The sequence below is a fragment of the Oryctolagus cuniculus genome, chromosome 2, assembly GCF_964237555.1.
Source record: "Oryctolagus cuniculus chromosome 2, mOryCun1.1, whole genome shotgun sequence".
Classification (NCBI taxonomy): domain Eukaryota; kingdom Metazoa; phylum Chordata; class Mammalia; order Lagomorpha; family Leporidae; genus Oryctolagus; species Oryctolagus cuniculus.
The window spans coordinates 112,463,679-112,483,325 of NC_091433.1; the positions used below are offsets into that span (position 1 = coordinate 112,463,679).

At 53.8% G+C, this 19,647-nt stretch overlaps 1 protein-coding gene across 6 annotated transcripts in view; it reads left to right on the forward strand.

The window, feature by feature from the left end:
- BCL2L11 (BCL2 like 11) overlaps positions 1-19,647 on the forward strand; it is a 50,165-nt gene that overhangs the window by 15,929 nt on the left and 14,589 nt on the right. For all 6 annotated transcript variants that reach the window (XM_051836363.2, XM_051836354.2, XM_070068802.1 and 3 more), the window contains one exon: positions 17,208-17,317. In XM_051836363.2, coding sequence (XP_051692323.1) covers positions 17,208-17,317 — 110 coding nt within the window. The remainder of the gene's footprint in view (positions 1-17,207; positions 17,318-19,647) is intronic.

Below are 19,647 nucleotides of genomic sequence, written 5' to 3' on the forward strand. Positions count from 1 at the left end.
GGAGTTCCGTGTTTTTCTTCTCATCTCCTCTGAGAGGTCCCGGGTAACCCTGGATGACTGAGGAGTGGGGTTTCGACTGTGCCCTGTGGTCTTTCTGTTACTGTTTTCCTTCGTGGTTCCGGGGTGGTTAGAGAGCATTCTCTGTATGATTGTGGTCCTTTTAACTTTGCTGAGACTTGCCCGATAGCTCAGATGCCGTGCCTTGTGGTGGAAGATCCATGCGTGCTTACTCTGCTTCTGTTGGGGGGAGGAGTGTGCACTCATATTTGTGTATATGTCAGTATATCTCACTGATGGAGTGTGTTGTTGGCTTCCTCTGTATCTTGTCTGGGGTCAGTGGCGGAGAACAGGGTGTTCAGACCCTGGCTGTGGTGGTTGGTGGCTTGTCTGTTCCTCCTTTCTTTCCTATCAGATTTTTTTGTTTGGGGTTTACACATGTAGCATCGTTTTGTTGGGTTGACCCTTTTCATTGTTGCTGTAAAGGTTACTTTATTGCTTATTAGCCTAGCTGCTTTTTAATATTAATGTGTTAATGCCTACCTGGTGTATGTTTTCCTATCCTTTCATTTTCTTTTTTTTTTTTTAAGATTTTTTTAAAATTTATTTTAAAGACAGTTACAGAGACACACACACACACACACACACACACAAGAGAGAGAGCTTCCATCCACTGGAAAATCTTCCATCCAGTACTAGGGCCAGGCTGAAGCAGGGAGCCAGGAGCTTCATTCAGGTCTCCCATGTAGGTACAAGGGCCCCAGCACTTGGACCATCTTCTGCTGCTTTTCCAGGCGCATTAGCGTGGAGCAGCCAGGTCTTGAACCACTGCCCCTATGGGGTACCGGTGTCACAGGCAGTAGCCTAACCCACTATGCCACCACGATGGTCCCTGTCCTTTCATTTTCAACATACATACTTGTATGTTGTATCCAAGGTGTTTCCTATGTGATATATACTTAGATAAAAATGTCTTAAGTGGTGTTTTTATACCATTTACAGTTAAAATGTCACAAGTCTGACATTTTATTATGTTTCCTGTACTACTTATTTCTGTTCCTCTTCCCTTTTTTGAATATTATTAAAGATTCCACCTTGATTTGCTTGCAGTGTTGAGTACTTTGTCTCTGCAGATTTCTTAGTGGTTGTTCTAGGCATTTAGCATACTAGATACCATATTCTAAATCTGGTCATCAGTGGGGTCAGCATGTTGTGACTTGATGACCGTGTTGTCAGGGCTTGGCTTCCCTTAGGCCCCTTCCCTGCCTCCGTTTTCCTTGTCCCGTTGTGTTGTGTTACCTCCACCCACGCTGCACGACGTATCAGCTCGTGCGACCCTTGTGGCCGCAGCCATCCATCCTGCATCCTGAGAAGCAGGCCAGCACAGCGTGTGCACCCCCGTCCTTCCCTTCCTGAGGTCCCCAGCCGTCCTCTGTGGCCATTTCCCTGCTGCCAAGACCCCAGCCTCGGGCGTCTTTCAGCGACAGCACTGCCAGCTGCCAGCCACAGACTTTCTCTGATTTGACCTCCCATGCACTGCCCCCCGCCCCGCTTCTGTCATTTCCATTCTACTGAGCCCACCCATTCAGCCTTTTACACTGCATTGTGTGTTTCAACTCTAAGCCATCTGCCTGCTTCTGCCAGGTAAAGTGGAGTTCGGATCCCTCCCGAGCCCTGCTGCTGCTTTCCTGGCTCCTGCTGCTCCACTGTGTGCTATTGGGGATGTAAGCGGGGCACCCCCCAGCTGCTGCCGGCACTCGCGACGGCGTGGGGGATCGGCGCAGGGCTGCCCTGTGCCTTCTGGTTTCTACAGGGTAGAGGCAGGGACTCCGCAACCCCCTGCTCCCCGTCTACACCAGGGGCGGGGTGGAAGCCGGCTAGCCCTGTCTCCCGCTGCCTGGTGTTCTCCCTCGTTGGTGCTGAGTGCTGGGTTCTCCTTCCATGCCAGATGGGGCGGAGGCTCGGGATTCACTGGGTGACCCCACAGCTGGGGTTGGGCCGGGGCTGGGAGGAATCTAGTGGGCCCTGGGGCTCTCTGCCTTGCGGGTCCTCGCCCAGTGGTATGGCTAGTGCAGTGTCTGTCAAGTGGCCGTGCCTAATGGGGTGAAGACTTAGCTCAGCACTGCTGCCCAAGAAGAGGGGATCAGAGCATCGGCTGCTCCCACTGCGCGGGAGATGGAGACACTGCCGTTCCCACAGCTCCACCCTGCCTGGCCGTAGGCGCCCGCTCACCTGCTGTGTCTGCCGACACCGTCCGGTGGCAGAGTCCTAGCAGCTCCTGCTTCCACGGGGCTGGGCTGGGCTGGGCGAGCAGCTGCTCACCCTGATCTGGGCGGGGGAGGGGAGCTGTGGGGTGTTGGGGCCTTTTCTGTTGCTGTGTCGCTGAAGTAGGGCAGTTGTTGCCAGAAAAGATTCTGCTGTTGGGTTTTCCCTTTGCCAGGTCCCTGGGTGGGGGAGAATGAGCTCTCGTAGGAGCTTTGTGTCTGCTGGGGACTTCAGGGTGGCAGCTTCTACAGCCCCCACCTGGGCTCTGTGGAGGTGATGAGGACCTCAGGGCACGCAGCGCTGCCAGTCTTCAAGTCCCAAGGTCCCTAACAGCCCACCTGCCACCGCCACACACACGCGCGCATGCACACACGCACACGCACACGCACACACCCCACCTCCCCATGCTTGCTCCATGGGTGATGCGAGGGTGGTCCTGGGGGTTGAGCGTGCTCCTCTGCAAGGCCCTGCTAAGCTCCACATGTGTGATTGGCATTGGTCGCTTCGTTCAGGCTGCTGGGACAACAGTCATCGACTGTGTAGCTTCTTACGTTGTGCAGCCATTACGTTACCATCTGCAATGCCAGCATCCCATGTTTGAGTGTCAGCAGCTCCACTTCCAATCCAGCTCCCTGCTAATGCACCTGAGAAAGAGGCAGAAGATGCCCCAAGTGCTTGAGCACCTTCACCCACATGGGAGACCCAGAAGAAGCTCCTGGCTTCGGCCTCACCCAGCCCTGGCCATCGTGGGCATTTGGGGAGTGAACCAGTGGATGGAAGATCTCTGTCTCTCCCTCTCTTCCTGTCACTCACCTTTCAAATAAACAGATAAATATTTAAAAGAAAACTCACTAAGCACTTGTGTGGTGTCCACGGCTGCTCACACCCAGGGTCTGTGGCCATCCTGCATGTGCCTGGACACAGGATGCCCCATGGACACCCGCCTGCCCTGCGCCCGGCTCCACCTCCCACCCCAGAATCGTGCTGTCTTCATTCCTCTGTTGGGTCAGCCTCGCCGCCAGTGGATTCCTCGGGTGATGACATTCTTGGTGCGTTCCCTCTTTGGTCAGTGTCCTCTGCTGGTCTGTGTGGGCAGCCGACGGGAGCCAGGCCAGGGTGTGAGGCCCCAGGCTGCTTTCCTGCCCTCACAGGCACCGTCATATAGGGACACAGGGAGTTGTCTGTCCTTGGAGACCTCAGGGACTTGACCCTGCACCAGGCTGTGAGCTCTGTGCCGCCCACGCACCCTCAGACCCTGCTCTGTAGGCACAGCGCGAAGCACCTGACACTCGTGTCGTCCCGGGAATGCTCACATAAATGCTCACGGGGCCTTACTTATGCCGGCCAGAAAGCCATCCGCATCCCCATGGGCTTGGCAGTTCTCTCTAGGTTATTGTGCATCCTTGTCACAGACTGCGGTGCCGCCCTTGCGATGTCACAAGAATAGTGGTCTGGGAGAAATGCTCCTGACGTAAAGTGGAGTTTAAAAGATCGTCCAGTGGTTAATGCCAGCCCAGGGTGATATTCAAGAACTAACAAAAAGATGAGGGCAATGCATCAAACTGGGTAGTAGATCCTGCATTCACTGTACAAGTGGTCCTTTTAAGATTTTTTTTTGTTTGTTTTATTTGTTTGAAAAACTGAGAGGCAGAGAGAAAGAGGGATCAATCTTCCATCTGCTAATTCATTCCCCAAATGGTCACAACCGCCAGGGCTGGGCCAGGCTGAAGCCAGGAGCCAGGAACTCCGTCCAGGTCTGCCACATGGGTGGCAGGGACCCAAGGGCCTGAGCCCTCATCTGGTGCCTCCGGGGTGCATTCACAAGGAGCTGGATCAGAAGTGGGGGTGATGAGGCTCATCCTGGCGCTCCGATGTGGGGGGTGGGCGTCCATGCAAGGGGGCGTAACCCACTGCCCCGCCACTCCCACCCTGACAGATGCCTTTCTGTGTCTGCGGATCCATCATAGCTCGTGTTGCAATCGAGTAAGTCTAGCATGTGATATACGGTGTATGTTTTACTCTCCGTCCTTGGCCCGCACGGCGTTCTGTGGTTACACACACCGTGCGTGTCTTGTTTGAGTGATGCGGTGTTGACCGTCCTGGCTTGTCCAGGGGCGGCCAGGGTTGTGGCCCCTCTCCTGCGGTCCTGTAGCTGCACATGAGCCCCCCCGGTGCCTCATTTGGGGTCTGCCATTTCCCTTAGCAGCGTGTGAGTTTTGTGGTGGAAGTTTTAAACAAGCCGGTGGGTGGAAAGCTTTGGTGCTCCCGGATGGGCTGTCACAGCCGCGGGAGGGGCAGAAGCGTGAGCGTGGTGACGCGTGCTCTCTCACTCTGTGGGAAGGAGCTGCCATTTCAGGAAGAGAAAACTCAACAGGGAAGTGAATTCATCTGGACATGCTGCTGTCATTCTAACCCGCTGGGCCCCACAACAGACTGGAAAAAGGAAGAAAACCATCCTTTCTAGAAACCGGCCCGGTGGGGTGTGGCAGGGAGGTGCCGATCACCCCTGATCTGCTGGGGAACCCGGACGTCACCCTGGGAAGAGCTTTTGTCCTCACTCACAGATCTCTGGACCACAGAGAGACAACTGAAGCCCCCCGCCACCTTTGCTCCAGCTGCCGGGGGCTGAGCTGGGGACCCTGCTGGAGGTGGGCCCTGCAGAGACTTGACTGCAATCAAGGTGGGCACTTGGATAAGGGTCTTACGGCCTGAATCACTTTTCCCTTCCACCCAGCATTCTGTGAGTTTTGTTCAGAATCCAGTGCATGGTGGCTCGTTGGCTGAGCATGGGAAGTGCTCTGGTATATGAATCGAATCAAAAATTTTTAAACAATTTCCCACCTTTCCTTGAGGTGATTAAATTTTGTTGGTGAGAAAATAACACAGAATCTGGGTTTTCGTGTTTACTTCTGAGTAAGTGGTTTTAGATCCTTTTTTTTTTTTTTTTTAAACCATTTAACCTCGTGCTATCAGGTGACCTAGGCCAGCATCCGTACAGACAGCATTTGCCTGGTGGACAGGGTGGGCCCCAGGGGAACGGCCACGCTCTGTGGTTTCCAGTATTTGCTTGGAATGAGTTGGCCTCCCCAGTGCCCTCTGGGAAACCCAAGTTCACTTTGGGTTTCCCAGTTGTCTCCTCCACCCAGATCCATGTGGTCGTGAGTTCAGTTGTGGGTTGCCAAGCCAGTGCCCATAAGAATAAACCCCAAGTAGGCGGCTGCAGGGGGGTCTTCTTCCACCCACTGGTCGTGGCCTCATGGTCCATGGGGCAGGAGTGAGAGCTGCACCCATGAGTGGCTTCCTGCAGGAGTGCGTGCCTGCCTTCCGCTCACATATCCACGCTCCGCACAGCCCGGTGATGGCAATCACTTGGCTTCTGTCTGCCAACCTGGGTGTGCAGATTTTATGTCACTTTCAGGGTAGGGACAGAGCTCTGGGCTGGTTGAAACCGGAAGCCTGGAACTCCATCTGGGTCTCCCACATGGTGCAGGGGTCCAAGCACTTGAGCCATCTTCTGCTGCCTTCCCAGGCTCAGGGTTCTGGACTGAAAGTGGAGGAGCTGGGACTTGAACCGGCGCTCTAACATGGACTGCTGGTGTTAGAAGTTGTGGCTCAACCCGCTGTGCCACAACGCAGGCCCGAACCTTGAGGTTTTCTGGAGTGAGTTTCTCTGTAGACTCAGTGTGCTGGAGAAAAGACGGAAGGAAGAGAGATCTTGTTGATGTGTCTGGTTTTGATCCTTTGAGAAATTTCTTAAAAGTAGCCTGGAGAATTCTGGAGAGAGAGAATGTTGGCACATCCGAGAAGGTAGGGTGTGGTTTCCCTTGCACTTCGTGCAAATCCAGCCAACCTAGTCAGAACCACTCAGCAGCCCAGAAAGCAGCCTGGGGAGTCCCAGGAAGGCGCAAGGTGGTCGACTGAAGACACCACAGGATACGTAACACGGTGCTGTGTGCAAGCCAGAGCTGCCTCCTCTTTTCCTTCTTGTACTTGGATCTTACCAGGGGCTCATTTGAAGCTCAGGACCATAGTCGCTCTGGAAAGTGAGTGTGGTGCGCCCTGAGGTGCTAGCTAACCTTGCGTCCTCTCTGTGCCTCTGCTGATCGTGTGGCACGAAGTGTTGCACCTGACGCCGTCCAGTCTGGGTCCTGTCGCTGACCGTGGCAGCCCTGGGCAAGTCCCTCGCCCTGGCTGGGGAGCAGTGTCCTGGTCTTACTGAACTAAAAGCACAGCCCCGGTTTAAGGCACATGGCACTGCGGGTTTCTGAGTACAAAGATGGCCAGGCCATTTTGCCGGATGTTCAAGCTCATTAGGGACCCGAGCTGGCCAGCAGCCAGGGACACTGGGGAGGGCTCAGGCGTCAGGGGAGGTGGGGGTGAGGGGAGGAAGAATGTGGGAACCAGGACAGATGAAAGACCTTCCAAACCAGCAAACCAACACAGTCTCTCACACAGTTTTATGTCTTCCACTCACGCTTGGGCTGGTGGAGCCCCGTGCAAGTCCTTTTCCTTCTGTGACTCAGTAAGTGCTCTGCCGGGGGAGCGTGGCACAGTTTATTTATAGAACACCTTTATGGTTTGTAACAAGGCCGCTGGGGTGGCCCTCAGGATTGCCCGTTGGCCGGAGGTGGAGCGGGTGCGTGAGTGGTGAGCGGGGGCCGGGTGGCCGGCTGCAGCCATCTTCATGATGACCCCACTCAGACTCGCAGCTAACGTTAACCCTTTCGGTTTCCAGGTCTTCCAGGCAGGTGCTTGGTTTTTGCAACATCTGCTTTTTGTGGTTGTGGGGCTGTGTTTGCCTCTGACCCTCCTACCAGTGCTTCATGGGCCTGCTCAGGACACACAGGCGTTCAGGGGTTTTCTAAGAAGGAGTCAGAGCAGCCCCCAGGGTCAGCCGTGTATCTTGAAGGACAGAGGTTGAAACCCGTGCGTTGTCCGGATACAATCGTCGCATCTCTGTGATTATGCAAAACAGTGTCTGGGATGGAAGCGGAAGTGGAAGTTGTTTTTTTTTTTTTTCCTTTTTATACAAAATAACAGAAAAAGAGGCAGCTGCCAGTGAGTGTGTTAAGAGGCAAGCAAAAGCGGAGCTCATCCTCACGGTGTGCTGGGGAAAGCCCGTGTCTGAGTTCATTGCAATCTTGCTTTGTGGGTAGCCGTTAAGTGTTGGCTCAGTGAAAATACAGATGGGCTATTTTCCATCCTTTGGTGTAGAAACCAGTTCCAGGTGTAGCTTTTCAGGATTCGGGTTTTGCTGTTGGGCTGGATGCGTGTCTTTGCACGGTCTTGGCTGAGACCTTGATGTGAACTGAGGAGAAAAGATGTTTGCCACCTGTTTCCTGCTGCTGGTGTCAAACTCTGTAGAGGAAGCCGCACAGGCTCAGCAGTCAGAAACTGTTTTATTTGTAGTTTGAAATTCTCATTCCTGCCCTACCGCACCCCCGGGATCAGATTTAGGGCTGTAAACAATGCATAGTTACCCAAACCTACTAACCTGTTGAGGTCTGTAAACATTTTCTTTTGTGCTGGGGTTGTTGGGAAGAAGCTGTCTGGATAGGAAGACGCGTGCAGCGTCAGCACAAGGGCTGTGGAGTTCACATCTCCTCCCTGAAGCGCGTCGGCGTGGCTTTTCGTGGGACCGTACTTAACTCTGGGAGTTAACGTTTGTCTTTCAAAATAACATGGTGTCATTGAAGCCCGCCAGTCCTCTGCAGCAAAGCTAAGGCTGTAGGAGGAGGTGAGCCGCCCCAGAGACCTCGTGGGACCAGGGGCCGTGTAGACAAATGGAAAGGCAGGGGGCTGGCGTCATGGTGGCATCCTGCCAAGCCGGAATCCTGTATGGGCGCTGGTTCCGGTCCTGGGTGCTTCACTTCTGATCCAGCTCCCTGCTTATGGCCTGGGAGAGCAGCAGATGGCCCAAATGTTTGGGCCCCTGCACCCATGTGGGAGACCTGGAAGAAGCTCCAAGCTCCCAGCTTTAGCCTGGCCCAGCCCTGGCCATTGCAGCCATTTGGGGAGGAACCAACAGATGGAAGCTGTCTCTCTCTCTCTCCACCTCCCCCTCCCCCTCTCCCCGTAACTCTGACTTTTAAATAAATAAATAAATAAATCTTTACAAAAGAAGGAAACAGAGGGTCAGACGTGGGACCCTGTGTGCTGCCCCGGCCAGGTGTGCCAGGCCCTGCTCCATGCCGTGCAGGACAGCCGTTTTGGAAGCACTGAGGGGTATTGGGACAGTGACCAGGGAGGTGGAGCAGGGGGCTCCCAGGACACCTGGAAGGAGGCAGTGGTGGCATCGCCCTTGATAAAAAGAAGGCTGACAACTGAGAGGGCTTGAGATTGTCTTCATGGCCCTGGGGAGAGTGGAGTCAGGGTTAAGGGCGGGGTTAGAGGGGGCCCTCTCAGTCCGCTGTGGGGAAGGACTTGGGCACACTCTGTGTCCTTCAGCTTGGTGGCAGTGCCTTAGAGAACACAGGCCTGTCTCAGGAGACCAGGTGTCACATGCGAGGACTCCTGACTGGGTCCCCTGCCTGGTGCCACGTGCTGGGCTTCCAGGGTGAGGGAGGAGCCACAGGCTCTGGGTTTGCTCCTCCAGGAGCCCAGCGTCTAGCAGTATGTTAAACGTGGGACGGTGCGGCTCAGGTCATCTGACAGGGATAAGATGAGGGAGATGTCGCCGCGCTGTAGTGCTAACGCCGTTAGGTTTGAACTTGATCATGAGAAACGCTGGTGGCAGGGGCGTCTTGTGATCGTGGGTTTCCAGCCTCGTGTCCGGCTTGGCAGCCTGGCCGTCCTGGCATTTTCCAAGCATTCGGGAAAGTGATGAAAGCACCTTGTTTGACCCCGCCTCTCAAGGCCGCAGAGAGGCAGCAGGCTCTGGCTGCATCTTGCTGCCGTGTTTTTTCCTGGCGGCAGTTTTTAAAGTGCTGTCTTGACTCTGTGTAACTGCCTGGGCTGGACACAGAGATGGAGGAAACGCTTGAACACCAGCGGTCAGTGCTGTCACCGAATTTCTCATAGTGAATTTCATGGCGGGGGAGGGGCTCAGGGGAATTGACAGAGAACTAATCAGAAAAATACAGCGATGAAGTGAGAGGTGCAGGGTTTGCCTGTGTATCTACAGGGGAGCTCCAGAAAGTTTGGTGGTAAAATGGAGTTACGTAGGCTGTTGAAAGGGGTCTTCAGAAGGCTCTTGAAGGGCTGAGGTGGGTGTGCAGCCCAGGGTTAGATGCCCACACCCTGCTGCTTTAGGGCCAGGCTCCAGCGGCAGGGAAACCTGCGCTCAGTTCCCAGCTCCTGTGCACGCCCCATCCCCTCCCCCTCCATGTCCGGTAGTTGGTGAGTAAACCCAGGGATGGGAGTCAAAAATCTCCCCCCGCCCACCGTGCTTGTGCCCCTCCATCTCTCTGCTTCTCAAATAAATAAATAAGTAAAAATGTTTCCAAATAAGGTTCATGAGGGGCTGGACATTGAGCCAGCGATTAAGACAGCAGTTAAGGCGCCCACGCCCCGCGGCGGAGAGCTTCGGTTTGTGTCCCAGCTCCAGCAGTGTGGGCCCTGAGCAGCCAGTGGCAGGTGATGGTTCGAGGACTTCCATCGGGAGACCTGGAAGGAGTCCGCAGCCCTCGGCTTTGACTCTGGCCGTTGTAGACATTTGGGGAGTAAATCCATGCAAGTGGATAGGTACTCTCTCCCTCTGTCTCTGTCAAAAAAAAAAAAAATCACAGAGAATGCATATTATGAAAAGCCATGCAGCAAAATTAATTGATCTGTTAATTCCCTTTTTCCCACAATGGTACTTTCCGAAGCACTCTGTTATGTGTGTAGAGTTGGTTTCTGGCTCGATTCATTTCTGGGAGCTGTGTGAGCTGATAGATAGCATTCATTGATCGCACTAAAGCTTGGCTGCAGTGCAGGTGCCCCTCTGTTGTTGCCCATGGCTGATGGGGAATGGAGGGGAACAGGGATAGCCTGGTCCCCCAGGGGAGTCTGTTATGGAATTGGAGCAAACCCACTCCATGCTCCCCTCCTCTTGCAAGCTGAGGATAGCCCTGAATTGAGAAGGGGATTTAGAAAGCTATTTGAGGGCTTAGTTTGCAAGTTAGGAAACTACAGAGTAGAAAGCAGGAGTTTTTATTTTCCCCAAGTGAATGCTGGGCTTCAGAGTGGCCCCTGGGGCAGCGGTGTCTCCCCGGAACCTTTATTTGGAGGATCCTTTCGGAGTTGCGTGAACAGTGGGGTCAGAGCCAACCAGGAAGTGGTCTCTACAGGAGCATTTTGGGCTTTTGGTGCAGTTGGAATCCTTCTGGCCGGCGCTGCGGCTCACTAGGCTAATCCTCCGCCTTGCGGCACCGGCACACCGGGTTCTAGTCCCGGTCGGGGCACCAGATTCTGTCCTGGTTGCCCCTCTTCCAGGCCAGCTCTCTGCTGTGGCCCGGGAGTGCAGTGGAGGATGGCCCAGGTGCTTGGGCCCTGCACCCCATGGGAGACCAGGAGAAGCACCTGGCTCCTGCCATCAGAACAGTGCGGTGTGCCGGCTGCAGTGCGCTGGCCGCGGCGGCCATTGGAGGGTGAACCAACGGCAAAGGAAGACCTTTCTCTCTGTCTCTCTCTCTCACTGTCCACTCTGCCTGTCAAAACAAATAAATAAATTAATTAATTAAAAAAAAAAAAAAGAAGAATCCCTTCTGTGGGTAAAGATGCAGAACACCAAGACGGCAGAAGGGAGGGGACTTCTTCTGTTCCCACAGTCCCACAGTCCCAGTGCCGGTCAAAATCCGCATTCACCCAACTGGGCATGTTCTGCGGGGTCTTGGAAATGAACAGCATTTCTCCAGCGTCAGTCATGCCTTAGTGTCCCTTTGGGGACTGAGAAACCCTCTCAGCTCTGAGTCGAGTGTGGATTCAGAGCTTCGTTCATGTTGATGACTTCTGATATGCAGTCTTGGTTCCACTCGAGTGTCGGTACACGCCTGAGCATCTGGGAGCAGCAGAGTGACACGTCCCCGTGAGTGTTCATTTGCCTTGCGGCACTGCAGTTGAAACCCTTGTAGCCGCACGGAGGGAACCCTAACCATAGTCGCCCATCAGACGTGGCACCGTGCCAGCCCTGCCAGCGCATTGGGATCGCAGGCATGCGTGCTCGTGCGCCGTGACCCCCGCCACCACACAGCATGCGTGCCAGCGTCCTCAGATGTGACTGCACAGCACTGTGGGTTTAGGAGAGAGGCAGCGAGTGTCATGATGTGATTTCAGTTCCTTTGAACACCTGCTGTTCAGAGCGGGGGCTGCAGAGGCTCTTGGGCGCTGGAGAGAAATCAGAGGGTTGAGCTTGACTGATGTTGGCCTCATTATGAATTGACAACCTCGGTTTCTTATTTTCCTTCCTTGGCTGGTGGTGCTATAGAAAGTTCTTTCTGAAAGCCCCAGTCTGATTTCACTATCAACCACTTAAACCACGATATTAATTTTTTTTTCAATTGCTGAGCTTTTAAGATTTAAAATTGCTTTATGAGTTGGAAAATAGTTCTGTGGCTGAACCAGAGCAGCTTGGTAATTAAGTGATGTGCATCTTGAGTCACCGGGGCCCTTCAGTATCAGAACATGCATGCATTTTTACGTAGCAAGTTCTTTGAAAATGCCTGCCTCTCCCATTCCTGTCTCCTGCACCAGTACAGAAAGAAGGGTTAATATACCTCACGATATTTTCCATAGAAAATAATGCTACCAGTAAGTTCTGGAATTTTTTTTTTTTAGTTTATTTGTTTGAAAGGCAGAGTAACAGAGAAGAGAGGTAGAGAGAGAGAAAGATCTTCCCTCTGCTGGTTCACTCCCCAGATCCCTGCACCAGCCAGGGGCGCACCCAGCTGAAGCCGGGAGCTCCATTCCAGTCCCCCACATGGGTGGCAGGAACCCGAGTAGTTGAGCCACCACCTGCAGCCAGCAGGTGCATTAGCAGGAAGCAGAGTAGCCAGGAGCAGGTCCCAGGCACTCCTACGTGGGCACAGGCATCCTGCGTGGCAGGCTGACGAGTCTGGGCCACGATGCTCACCCTGAGTCCTAAAGTTAAAAAAAAAAAAATTTAAGAATTTTATTGAAAGTTCAACTGACTCATCACACTTTTAACAGAATCGCCTGTGTCTGACCCGTTGGATTATAGAAGTTTTGCTAAGTGGCTTTTCTTCCCAAAGGAAGAAAACCTGGACCCAGAAGTGGTGTGTGTGCCAGGTGTGTGGAGGGAAGAGCGTGTTTAGATGCTGAGAGAATGCACCACGTTCCCCTTTGAAGAATTCTTCCTGTTCACGTAAAATTGCCTTCTAAGTTGAAAATGTGATCTTCCCACTTAGCAATCAAAGCTTTCATCTCTTTATTTTTTAAAATGTATTTATTTATTTATTTGAAAGGCACACTTACAGAGAGACGGTGTGGCAGAGAGAGAACCCTCCATCTGCTGGTTCACTCCCCAAATGGCTGGAGCTGATCCAGGCCGATGCCAGGAGCCAGGAAACTCCATCTGAGTCTCCCACGTGGGTGCAGGGGCCCAAGCACTTGGGCCATCCCCCACTGCGTAGATGCACTAGCAGGGAGCTGAATCAGAAGTGGAGCAGCTGGGACTTGAACTGGCACTCCTGTGAGATACTGGCATTGCAGGCGGCTAAACACACTGTGCCACAACACCAGCCCCAGCTTTTGTTTCAAAAAAAAAAAAAGAGCTTTTATACCAACCAGATGTCAGCATTTGTGGTTGTCAGGTACTTTGCAGATGGCAAAATAAAATATTTGTAGTTGATGTTCAGTCCTGCTGTGGTCTACACCACCTTTAGGGTAACGTGGCTGTAGCCGGGTAAGGGTAACAAGGAAAGGGGTGGCCAGTGTTTGCAGCCTTCTGTGAACCCCTCAGGCTCCAGGCATACCCCCGGGAGTCCGTACCCCCAGAGCCCTTTGCTATCCTCATGCTCTGCTCAGAACTTAGCAAAACTAGATGCGACAGGGAATATATCCTTCTGGCTCTGACCTGTGCCACTGTGGGGCTGACGGGTTGACAAGTTGGCCAGCTGGACCCTATCCTCTAGTTCTGGGCTGTTTTTGTGTGGCCAGAGACCGCAAAAAAAATGTCTGATGGTCAGGGGCATTAGGCTAGTGAGGAGGTGCAGGAGAAGCATCCCGTGTGCCCCAAGGATGTTGTGTCACTTGATGAATCGTCTTTGAAATTCATGTTTACATGGTGCTGGAGCTGTGGTACAGTGGGTTAATGCCCTGGCCTAAAGCGCCAGCATCCCATATGGGCGCCGGTTCGAATCCCGGCTGCTCCACTTCCTATCCATCTCTCTGCTATGGCTTGGAAAAGCAGTGGAAGATGGCCCAAGTGCTTGGGCCCCTGCACCCACCTGGGAGACCCGGAGGAAGCTCCTGACTCCTGGCTTCGGATTGGCACAGCTCTGGCTGCTGTGGCCATCTGGGGAGTGAACCAGCAGATGGAAGACCTCTCTCTCTCTCTCTCTGCCTCTCCTCTCTCTGTGTAACTCTGACTTTCAAATAAATGAATGAATCTTTTTAAAAAAAGAAAGAAATTCACGTTTATAGTGCACCTTCTAAAGCCCAGGAATAGGATGCCTTTCCCAGGACTCACAATAGCGTGATTGTCGTACGAGCTCCCTGCGTGACCAAGTGTTGCTTGTGCATCTTGGCTGGCTATTAGGTTTGGGGATTCAAGGACTAAGAACTGAATCTGCTGCTCAGCAGAGAAGCTGAGCATTAACAGAACAGAACATGGGGGTGGGGTGAGGAACAGGTGTTAGCGTTGCAGCCGGGCTGGCTCTCCTTTGTGCCTTTAGTCACCTTGCGCTTTGCTATTCTGTAACAGCTCTTTAGGCCCACACCTTAGACTGTTGCCAGCTTGCGTCTTTACCAGTAGCTATTGGCAGTTAGTGTGTGCCGAGCCCGCCCCCAACCTTTCTCTCTGGTTGATGGGACTCCCCTGACCCTTAGATGTCCTCAGAAGACACCCAGAGCGGGTGGGTGCAGCTCCCTGGGCTCCCAGCCACACCCACTCCCTGTCTCCCTGCCAGGTGTCCTGGATCTGTTTCTATCCGTGAACTTTTCCCCTGCAAGAAACAGGCCATCTGCTTTTCTCCTTTTCCCGAGACAGCAGAACAGTTACCTGGAAAGCAGACGAGTGGTATCTGCCCCCAGGGTCCCAGGCCCCCCTCGCCGTGGCTGGCCCGGTCAGGTGTGCTCGCTGGGTGCCTGTTTTGATGAGACAGCGTCTGCCCTGGATGGGCTTCCAGATGCCAGCCCACGCGAGGGCCAAGCATAGCCCTCTGAGCCGGTGTTCAGCAGACGTCCCCGTGGGGTTGGGGGTCCCGGGAGAGCAAGCTCTGTTCCGTGTTCCGAGGAATGTGACGTGTCCTTGTGAGTCTCCTTGTCCAGGAGTAGTGTAGTGCCGAATGCACAAGCGTGGACAGGAGCTCCCTGGGCACAGGGCTTGGGTGTCCTGTGTTGGGCTGGGGTGTACCCCGGCCCCTAGGGGACAGTTGTGGAGGTTGGGTACACCAGTGAAGGTCTTGATTAATGAAACATGGGGTCGCTTGACCAGCGATTGTTACTATTCCATGAGCTTCATAAGGCATGTGCATCTACAGTTCAGATTTCTCTTTGCATTCTGCCACCAGGGTTGAAGGCAGATTTCCCTCTGAGGCACGTGTCATGAGAAAGGAGTGGGGCCCGAGGCCCTGGAGAGGAGAGTGTTGGTGGCCTGTCAGCTGCTACAGGGCTTCTGCTGGCCGCCTGCTCACCTGTGCATCTGCGTGGGTCACGCGTGTCTCTGCATGCCGCTAGCAGGATTGCAGTAGACACCCAGTGTCTTCCTTCACCATCAGAGTGAGCTTGCTTTTTAAAAGTTTCTACAGTTGGAGAAAGAAGGCTTAATTGCTGATATATGAAAAGAAGAGTAATAATTTAGTACCAACAATAGGTCTGCAGCCCCAGGACACAGGAGTGAGCTGTATCATTGACATCGTCATCATCATCGTCATCATCATCTAGTGTTGCGTCTACTCTGAAATTTTGTTTCCTGCCCATGTAGTCATTTCCGTCGGCTTTCACAGACTCGCACTACAAGTACTTGCGCGGCAAAAGTGCAGCCGGGGTCAGTTTCCATATGATCGGGTGCTCAGGGGCCCTGCCCGCCAGCCCAGGGCCGCCTGCAGCAGTTCACCCCTCACTCACACAGCGCAGACACTGGAGAGGTTTCCTCCACCCTGCCTGACATGGGCTCCTGGAAATCCCTGCCCCTCTGCAGCCCCCTGTCCCAGTGGGGTCATCCTTAAACTCACAGGGCAAGAGTTTTTCGACTTGGCAAAACCTTTCCCAGGTGTTCGCTCTTAAGGACTGTCAGCCAGGGACCAGCAGCAGGCTCACTGACCTGTCGGTCTGTGTTCAGTGCCACTGTGAAATGCGAGCGTCAGGGGTGTTTACCTGTCTGGCTGTGGTTAACGCGTGCTGTGCGTGTTGAGCCGTGAGTGCAGCATGCACATTTGCACGGTGAATGAACGAGTAGCACACGAGCAGCAGTTCAAGTTCAGAACCTCCCCGTGTTGCTGGACCAGGTGCAGTGCTTCACCTCGGCATGGCCAGTGCCAGGCGTGGGCCCTGCTGTTGACGCACGTTCTAACTCCTCCATCTCAGGCTGTTCATGGTATCACCTGCAGAGGGACGCATGTCAGGGTGACAGCCAGCATCTTTCTTCTCCTTGCAGAGAGAGACGCCTTTGCTGTTAGACCCCGAGCATTTCCCCTGCCACCGAGTGTTGGCCGACTTACCCCGGTCTTCAGCAGCTGCGTTAACACAGAGAGAAACCTGCGGTCATGCTGCTCTGCGGCCCTGTGGCTGCACTGCTGAGCACTGGCCGTTGGTGTCACCCAATCTCCCTGCAGGTTAAGCTGCCCCTGTGACACCAGCATCCCATATAAGCACTGGTTTGAGTTCTGGCTGCTCCACTTTTGATCCAGCTCCCTGCTAATGTGCCTGGGGAAGAAGCAGAACATGTCTTAAGTGTGTGGTCCCCTGCACCCATGTGGGAGACCCAGAAGAAGCTCCTGGCTTCAGATCTGCCCAGCTCCAGCTGTTGCAGCCATTTGGGGAGTGAACCAGCAGATGGAAGATTCTCTCTCTCTCTCTCTCTCTCTCTCACTCTAACTCTAACTCTAACTCTAACTCTGGCTTTCAAATAAGTGAATAAACTTCAATAAAAATTTAAAAGGAAACCAACCCATCCAGGTTTCTCAGGGTCTCACTTGTTTTGCTTGGGGACAACCATTGGCTCTCACGTTCCTGGGTGATGGAAATTTTCCTAGGAATTTTTCCCTGTAATCACAAAGCAGTTGTTTCCCTGACCAGCTAAGCTTTTTGATTCTACCGTTACGAGCATATTTCTTGGTATTGTAACCTTTGTGTGTGAGTGTATGTGTGTGTATATTTATATGTGTATGAGAGTGTGATTCTGAGTGTGTGTGTGTATGAGTGTGTTATGAGTTTGTATGTGTGTGAGTATATGTATATTTGTATGTATATGAGTGTGTGTGTATATGTGTGAGTGTATGTGAGTGTGTATATATGTGAGTGTATGTGTGTGTGTATGAGTATGTGTGTGTATATTTATATGTATGAGAGTGTGAGTCTGTGAGTGTATGTGTGAGTGTGTATAAATGTGAGTGTGAGTGGGCCGGGGCTTGCTCCTCTTGGAATAGGGAACAACTGCAGCCCTGCTTCCTTGACCAAGGGAGCACTGTCCACTTCAGTGCTTGGCTGTGGTTCCTGAGGGTGGGGGCTTCCCAGAACGTGAGCGAGCTTGGCGAGGCGGGCGTGGGCCTGGGACCTTCCTCCTGGGCCTTGCCCGGGTCCCCGGTGGAGCACAGTGTGATTCTGTTGTGTTTGTTCCGCTGCAGCTTCCATGAGGCAGTCTCAGGCTGAGCCTGCAGACACGCGTCCGGAGACCTGGATCGCGCAGGAGTTGCGGCGGATCGGAGACGAGTTCAACGCGTATTACCCACGCAGGGTAACGAGCTTTTCTTTACCCCTTCTCTCCCTGCATGCCCCCCGACCCCGGCCCTCCTGTGGCCTGCCAGTGTCCTTGCTGCCCTCACTTTGAATTTGTCTGGGGGCTGACTGCCAGTGATGAAGGCACAAATCCAGTACACACAGGCTGAGCTGCCCGAGGAACTCTTGGGTGCGGTCTCGAAGCATCGGTGCCAGAGCAGGGATTCTCCCATGGACTCTGAGATAGTTCCACTGCTTACCGTTAGCAAAGCCGTCCACCCACGTCAGGGGTGTGGGTCCCAGCGACAGGCATCGCTCCGTGCCAGGCAGAGGTGCCAGCACTAATGCAAAGGGTGCCCTGCCACAGGCAGGTGCGCTGAGTCAACACCCCACCCTGCCCCTGCACACCCATATGTTGAAACGCATTAGGACTCCACTAATTACTAGCCTGTAATTTAGAGCATGCAAACCTTGAGAGAGGATAGCTGGCTGCTGCTAAAACAGGTGTGTTCTTGATAGCTCGTTTTTTTATAATGTAGCCCTAGGGCTTCCTCTTGGGAAACAGTGTATCTGTTGCTTGTTTCTCTTGCCTGGTGGAGTAGATGTGACTCTTGGAGTGACCCCCTGTTGTGGGGGGGGGGGGCGCATGTTTAGCTGTCTGGGCTTTGGGACCACCAGGAGCACAGGACTGGCTCAGAGGAGGAGTCCCCCAGCAGATGTGGCTCAGGGAGCGATTGCGGTTTGCTCTCACGCTGTCGAGCACCATGGTGTCTAAACAGGCTTCTGTCCTATCCAAAAGGAAGAGCGAGTCTTAGTTTGTAGAAGATAAATTACGTATCATTCTTTCTGATTTCGCCATCTCTCTTCTAGCTGATCCGAATGGTAGGGCGTCTTTTGTTTGTTTTTTGGAAGGTTGGTTGACGTTGCAGCTTGCCGCTGTGTCGGTGTCCCCAGCGCCACCCCCACCCCCCACCTCCCACTTCCTGTGCCTTGGTTTGCCCAGTGGGACTTTGTGTTGCTGCCTGTGACTGGGCTTGGTTTTCTCCCTGCTGACCGGGAGGAGCTGTTGAGAAGCGGGGCCACCGTGCATGCAGGAGGTTGGTCCTCACACCAACATGGGGAGGACGTGGCCCCTGCCAGAGGATGGCTGGGCACACGCAGGACACAAAGGCAGCTCTGAGCCCAGGCGGCAAGCTGACCACCGTGCTGGGCCTGTCTGCTTCCCCAGCCAGCTTGAAGAGGCTGCCCACGAGGGCTGAGTGGTGGGCCCTGGGTGGCCACGTGCCACTTGCTGTGGGCTCTGGACACCTGAGATGAGCCTGCACGGCCCCCCAACTCTGGGGTCATATCAGAGCCATTGGCTGTGGAACTGCAGGTCTCTAATGACAGCTGGTAAAAGTGTCTCTTTAAATCGCCAAGCATGAATGGGTGACACCACCAGGTTTTCCTGCCGGCCTGCCCACATGGACCTGGCTCTTGTACCTCCATGGTGGCCTTGAGCTGAGCGGTCAGTGACATGGGTGGTCTGGGGCTTTGCTGTGCATCCAAGTCCTTCATGGCCGTCCCCCAGGAAGTCGGTCAAAGGTCATGCCGCGTACACCTGAGACCCCGGCCATTGGGTCACACTCTGCCTTGCCTCAGTGCGGAGGACGAGAGGATGGCGGGTGACAAATGTGTAGCCTCCCCCCTCGTCTCCTGGGCTGGCTGGCAGTTGCATGTGTGAGTGCATGGTTAGGGTGGTCGCTTCTGTGTGCTCAAGTGAGATGAACTAATTGTTGCTGTGCTTTGGGTACAGTCAGTGGGAGCTGGCCTCATGGTGCCGTTGGGCAGGCTTTCATCACTGTGTGCTTCATCGTGCCTGTAAGGAATAAAGCAGCGTGGACTCATAGTCACAGATAGCCAGAGGGAATGGAGGACAGGTGGATCTTAGTTGGAACCTGAGTTTCCTAGAGACCAGTCTAGTCTCCGGATTTCATAATCAGTCTGGAAAAATCTGACTCTGGACAGCGACCCGCGCAGCTGCAGGCATCTCTCATGACATTTGTTAGATTAGAAGTTGTGTCACCCACAGTCCATTGTTGAATATGCAGTGTGGAGATCTGGAAAGAGATGCGAGCCTGTCTTGGAAAATAGCGACTTGGCAAGATTGCTGGCAAGCCCGTGTGCAGTGCTGCGCTGGTTTGGGCTGCGTTTTTCAGCCTTTTAAAATCATGGGTTTCAGGCCGGCGCTGCAGCTCAATAGGCTAATCCTCCACCTGTGGCGCCAGCACACCGGGTTCTAGTCCCAGTCGGGGCGCTGGATTCTGTCCCGGTTGCCCCTCTTCCAGGCCAGCTCTCTGCTGTGGCCCG